This window comes from Pelmatolapia mariae, linkage group LG17 (assembly GCF_036321145.2).
Source record: "Pelmatolapia mariae isolate MD_Pm_ZW linkage group LG17, Pm_UMD_F_2, whole genome shotgun sequence".
Classification (NCBI taxonomy): Eukaryota; Metazoa; Chordata; class Actinopteri; order Cichliformes; family Cichlidae; genus Pelmatolapia; species Pelmatolapia mariae.
In genome coordinates, this window is record NC_086242.1 from 39,549,001 (window position 1) to 39,555,000 (window position 6,000).

The window sequence follows — 6,000 nt, forward strand, 5'->3', positions numbered from 1 at the left end:
TTTCTACAGCTGGTAGCAAACCAGGTGGAGCGGATACGACAAGAGGAGGCCTGTCCGCACAAAGTCATGAACCATGCCAAGGAGGTTGCAGAGCAGCTCTTCAAAAATGTGCGTTTCATCAGCTGAACTTTCTTACGGTTTCTGTTTGTCTCCATTGTTTCCTCCGTTCTTCCTTCGACAATCGCCGTCTTTCTTTGTTCTCAGGAGAATCCCTACCCTGCTGTGGCCATGCACAAAATCCAGCGACCATCAGAAAGCAGTCAGAACAACGCACAGAATCAGGCGCCTTTCCCCTTGCTGGACGACGTAGCGGTGCAGCTGTTCATCGATCACGCTGCTGCCAAGCTCAAGACCGCACCTCCCGCCGTCAAGCCGGAGCTCAAGAGCATGGTGCCATCTGGGCCGCCGCTGGGTGAGCTGTTCTTAGCATGCACGTGACCCGACTGCAAACTCATATCGGCTAAAGCGTCAGTGTGGTGAAAGTGTAACGTGAGGTTAACTGAAGGTGGCAAACACCCGCTCTGAGTTGGCGCTGACCCTGCTTACGTGCATCTTAAACATCCTGTGTTAACTTCATACAGTCTGACAGTGTCTGCGTAGGAGGGCGTGGCTTCTGTGCTGTGGTGAGTCTGACGCCCTTTGCTCCACAGGAGATATCGTGGACAGGAACGGCAACGTGATGGCTAACAGCGCTCGCAGGCTGGAGGTGGTCAGGAACTGCATCACGTACATTTTTGAGAACAAAATGCTGGAGGCCAAGAAGGTAAAGACACGTGTGTGTCTGTGGGGTTCACACTCACAAACCTTTGTTCAGTCTGCAGGCTGTTTTTGTGTGTTGATTGTGGTCGTTTGTCACGTCGTCTGTCCAGCTGATGCCAGCGGTGCTGCGGGCGTTGAAGGGTCGGGCAGCTCGCGTGTGTTTGACTCAGGAGCTCAATCAACATGTCCTGCAGAACCGAGCTGTACTGGATGACCAGCAGTTTGACTACATTGTGCGCATGATGAACTGCACCTTACAGGTGAGCCGGCACACTAAGGTGCCTGATAGTCTCAAAGCACACCACGAGGAATGGTGCCTGTAAGTGTTTTATGTTTCTGCAGCTGTTTGCATCACCTGTCGTGGCACAAAACAAGCCGCTGAACTGCATTATGGGAAGTGTTCAGTGTTTGAGAGCCATACTGACATCAGGTCGCAGCTTTGACTTTCTCTAGAATGATTTTCAGCCTTGTCAAAGTGACAGTAATAGCTGTGTGTTGTTCACTCGTCAGCTGGAGCACGTCCACCTGGCTGTTGCCCAGAGCTTGAAGCAGCTGTATGAGTTCCAGTTTGGACTATAAGCCTAAACTGAGAAAGGCACAGTGTGTCTTCATTGACTCCTCAGAAAAAAAGGCCTTTTTTACTCCACTGTTCCTCTGTTTGTTTCACCATTCTGACCCAATCCTGTGTCAGACGTGCAGATGCTCTTAAACATCAGCCGTTTCTTCTGTTGCATTTAGCGTTTCAAACCTTCGCATGTCTGTTTTTTCAGTCATATACAGGAGATGTATACAGACTAATCAGATGTCATAGAAGTCTTTGCAGGTCAAGCCTCACACACGTCTCTGTGCTTTGCTTTTCATGTTTTGGAGCTCAGTCCTTTCCTGCTCTTTCTGTTCAGGACTGTTCACACATGGATGAACACGGGATCGCGGCGGCGCTTCTTCCCCTGGTCACAGCCTTCTGCAGAGTGAGTGCAGCCTTCCTAAAATGAGAGTTCGCCCACACTGTACAGTTTGAGGTGTTACTGAGCCTGTGATTGGACGTCTGTGTTCTGTCTGACAGAAACTGGGAGCAGGCGTCACCCAGTTTGCCTACAGCTGTGTGCAGGAGCACATGGTGTGGACCAACATGCAGTTCTGGGAGGCCATGTTCTACAGCGACGTCCAGAACCACATCCGACACCTGTACCTGGAGACGGAGGACGGAGGGCAGCACAACAACTTGGTGAGCAGAGCGCCCGCATGTCCCATGCTCCGCATACGTGATTAAAAGTTCACCGTCTAACTGACGGAGCTTTGTTCATCCTGATGTGTTCTCAGGAACAGCACGTCGCCTCGAGCAACAGAAGGGAAATCGGCGCCCTGGAGCTGGCGTCAGAGCAGAGCCGGCTGTGGCCGACGCTCAGCAAAGAAATGCAGATGGAGCGCGTGCAGAAGGAGGAGAGCACAGTATTCAGCCAGGCCATCCACTACGCCAACAGGATGAGCTACCTGCTGCTCCCGCTGGACACCAGCAAGAACCGGCTGCTGCGGAGCTCCGGCCTCGGAGACGTGGAGAGCGTCAGCAACAGCTACGTCACAAACAGGTAGGAGTACCCTGCCCACAGAGGGCGCACCCACACCGATGGACGTGGTGCCACCACAGTACAAACAACTCTTTAGAAATATGTTTTTATCTTCACACAATCCAACTAAACATGTCTTAGTGTCATTAAATACTGTCACACTCAAATCAGCTGATTGGCTGAGATCAGCTGATAAAATGTCTGTTTTTGTTTTGCTGTGAAATTTGTCGCATTCACTTTGTATTTAGTAAGACAGGCTTTTATTGTGAAACCCAACATCTGTCTTTAAAACAGAGACAGTTCCTTTTATTCTGTGACCAGCACACGTGCATCAGCCATGAGTGTGGAGTTATTGTTTACATCGAGTTGTTCGATCAGCTGGTGCTTCGTTCATGTTCAGAGCGCGTGCGTTTGTGTTGCAGTATTGCAGGCAGCATGGCGGAAAGCTACGACACGGAGAGCGGCTTTGAAGACGCCGAGAGCTCAGACGTGGCCAACTCTGTGGTGCGCTTCATTAACCGCTTTGTCGATAAAGTGTGCAATGAGAGCGGCGTGACCAACGAGCACCTTAAAGCTCTCCACGCCATGATACCAGGTATGGACGAATCACCGTGTCTGCCTCGTGTCAGCGACACGCATGAAACACTCGAGCCTCACGCTGTGTCTCTGCACTCTCACATTTGCAGATATCGTTCAAATGCACATCGAGACGTTAGAAGCAGTCCACAGGGAGAGTAAGAGACTGCCTCCCATCCAAAAGGTAACCAATTCATATTTTTACATCCCACTGGACAAAGGCCATGCAGAACCCCAACCAGCCCCGCCCACTCCCCTCTTCACCAATCCCTTCAGCTCAGGCTCAAAGCGTCACGGCAGGTACGTCTGTCAGCTGGAGACAGAAGCGTGTGACTCGCAGCACGCCTGAGCCGTGCATGTGGGGTGTGCAGTCTGCTGTCTGAGGCCGGAGCGGCTCTCCCAGGGCCTTCAGAGCTGCGTGCCTTCCATCTGAAGGGTGCTGTTAATGACGGGCGGCTTTGTCTCTCACAGCATGCAGGGTCAGTTGAATAACAACTGAACTTTTATTGCAATGCGGTCGTGTGGCTCAGGGTGTTATTGCGACACACTACCAAAGCTGTAATTGATTTCCGCTCTTTAGAAATCTCCCAGGCCTCACTGGAGGACAGGAAGTGATGTAAGGGTCTAGAGGAAAAAGCCAGCTTCTCATTTGTTCTTGTTCATTTTCAGCAGTCCACCCACTGAGACCATCGCTGCACATTATGATATGTTTCTCTTTGTGTCTGTGGGCTCATGCATTGGTGCAGGTTGCCCTCAGCACGGGTGTGAAAGCATGCAACGGTTGCAGTGGTTCTTTAACAAAGTGTGTTCCTGATGGCTGCCACAGCTCTGTTGCTACATGTGACTTAAGATAACCGCATGTAGTTTTAGATGTTTGCAGGCCTCTGTTGCAGTCAGAGCAGTTGTCTGTCGGCCATGTTTGGCTGTGATGAGGAGCGATGTCGTAGCACCGGATCATCTCTGTCGCTCTCTGCTCTGTCTTTCAGCCCAAGCTGCTGAGGCCGACTCTGTTGCCTGGCGAGGAGCTGGTGATGGAAGGCATGCGTGTTCACCTAATCCCCGATGGGCGCGAGGAGGCCACGGGGCTAATGGGAGGTCCACCGCTACTGCCAGCGGAGGGCGCCATCTTCCTTACCACGTACCGGCTCATCTTCAAGGGCACGCCCACCGATCCACTGGGTAAGAGGAATTTTGGCTGCAACTCTGTCGATTGTTCTGTTTGTCACTGACCGCGTTGTCCTCCTGCAGTTGGAGAGCAGACAGTCACTCGCTCCTTCCCCGTCGCCTCCCTGACAAAGGAGAAGAGGATATCGGTCTCGTTAACAATGGACCAGTTTGTCCAGGAGGGGCTCCAGCTGCGGTCCTGCACCTTCCAGGTACCTTCCTCAAAATCACGCTGATCAGCTCTCAGCCAAACTAGAATCTGGCGCTCTGACCTCGTGTTGTGTCTCTGTCTCTGTGTAGCTTATGAAGATTGCATTTGATGAGGAGGTGGCGTCTGATCTGGCGGAAGTTTTCAGAAAGCATTTGCACAAACTGCGTTACCCTCAGCATGTGCAGGGCACCTTCGCCTTCACTGTGGGTCAGAGTGGCAAAATGGTGGTGGAGCACAAGACGAAGGACAAGAACCAGTCGCTCAAGTAAGTGTGGAGCGACTGAACCTGACGCTGTGAATAGAAGAAGAGAGCCATCAGTCAGCACAGCGAGCGTCATGTCAGGATGTTAGATCACTGACCCGTCACTTCCTGTGGGTGGGCCAGCAGGTGATACAGCTGTAACATCAGGAACATCAGTGCTGCTGCGCTCTGCTGAGGCGTTCAGGTTTACCTCGAGCTCCTGAATTTTCATGCAGGATGTCGGATGCAGTTGATGCGTTCCATTTTCACCAGGAACGCCCCCTCAGCCCCGCCCACCCTGACATCACAGTCCACACTGCTGACAGACTGGGTTTAGAAAGCTTTCTCTGTCTCTGCTGGTCTGTGGGTACATGCTCCGTTTCCTCCCCGACCTTTCATTGGTCTCTTTGTATTTAAAGTCTCAGTAAGCTTTCAGTGACACACAGACACACACACACACACACACACACACAGTAAAGAGAATATGAGGAGTGTAGGAAAAAAGGCTTTTGAATCATTAGTCGGTGGAAAACAGCTGCTTCCATCTCTGCACTGTGTGCTAAAACCCTCCATTCACTCGTATTAACTCTGACTCGTCTCTGTGACACACAACATAACGCACAAGTGCGAGTCGATTAATCAGGAGGCCAACACTGAGGACTGTGCACTGTGGCTTATTTCAACGTCGTGTACCTTTGTTTGTTTCAGGACTCTTTCCAAAAACCTGGTGAAGAGTGCCAAGAGAACCATTGGCCGCCAATATGTGACCAAGAAGAAGTACTCTCCTCCCACCTGGGAGAACAGGAGCAGCTTCCAGTCAGAGCTGGATGAAGATGAAATCTCAGGTAGCTTACATGATCGCTTACACCACCGCACTTTCACCACGTCAGCCTTTATTTTGGGAGATTTCCCCAAACTTTGACTTTTTCCAGACGTGAATGCTGTTTCTGTAGTGCAGATGATTGTGTGAGCTCTGCTGTTTATCTCCACAGTCTCAGAGGAAGTGGACCAGAGCTCCCTGACCCTGTCCTCCACCATCCGCTCATCAGACAGACAGACCATGAGCAACGTTGTAGAGCGAGCCTGTTGTCGTGACTACCAGCGTCTGGGTCTGGGGACGCTTAGTAACAGCCTGACGCGGTCTAAGAACGAGCCCTTCAGGATTTCCACCGCTAACCGCATGTACACTGTGTGCAGGAGGTAGGGGCGCAGTGGATGCACTCGTACAGCAGGAGGCTGGTCCATGTATAGTTGGAGTCTGTGTTACATGACTCACCGCGTGTCGTGTGTGCCGCAGCTACCCCGGCCTGCTGATCGTCCCTCAGAGCATCCCAGACTCAACTATCAACAGAATCTGTCGCTGCTACCGACAGAACCGCTTCCCTGTGGTGTGCTGGAGGAATTCACGGACCAAGGCCGTCCTGCTGCGCTCAGCGGGGCTTCACGCCAAGGGGGTGGTGGGCTTCTTCAAGTCTCCCAATGCT

The 6,000-nt window shown here is 51.9% G+C and overlaps 1 protein-coding gene across 3 annotated transcripts in view; it reads left to right on the forward strand.

Moving 5' to 3' along the window:
• Positions 1 to 6,000, forward strand: part of sbf1 (SET binding factor 1) — a 54,270-nt gene that overhangs the window by 37,446 nt on the left and 10,824 nt on the right. For all 3 annotated transcript variants that reach the window (XM_063460451.1, XM_063460453.1, XM_063460452.1), the window contains 15 exons: positions 10 to 108; positions 205 to 412; positions 651 to 763; positions 870 to 1,019; positions 1,659 to 1,727; positions 1,823 to 1,984; positions 2,080 to 2,345; positions 2,747 to 2,919; positions 3,011 to 3,084; positions 3,887 to 4,079; positions 4,149 to 4,276; positions 4,365 to 4,540; positions 5,225 to 5,361; positions 5,509 to 5,716; positions 5,814 to 6,000. The exon at positions 5,814 to 6,000 is cut by the window's right edge and continues 10 nt beyond it. In XM_063460451.1, the coding sequence (XP_063316521.1) occupies positions 10 to 108; positions 205 to 412; positions 651 to 763; positions 870 to 1,019; positions 1,659 to 1,727; positions 1,823 to 1,984; positions 2,080 to 2,345; positions 2,747 to 2,919; positions 3,011 to 3,084; positions 3,887 to 4,079; positions 4,149 to 4,276; positions 4,365 to 4,540; positions 5,225 to 5,361; positions 5,509 to 5,716; positions 5,814 to 6,000 (2,343 nt within the window). The remainder of the gene's footprint in view (positions 1 to 9; positions 109 to 204; positions 413 to 650; positions 764 to 869; positions 1,020 to 1,658; positions 1,728 to 1,822; positions 1,985 to 2,079; positions 2,346 to 2,746; positions 2,920 to 3,010; positions 3,085 to 3,886; positions 4,080 to 4,148; positions 4,277 to 4,364; positions 4,541 to 5,224; positions 5,362 to 5,508; positions 5,717 to 5,813) is intronic.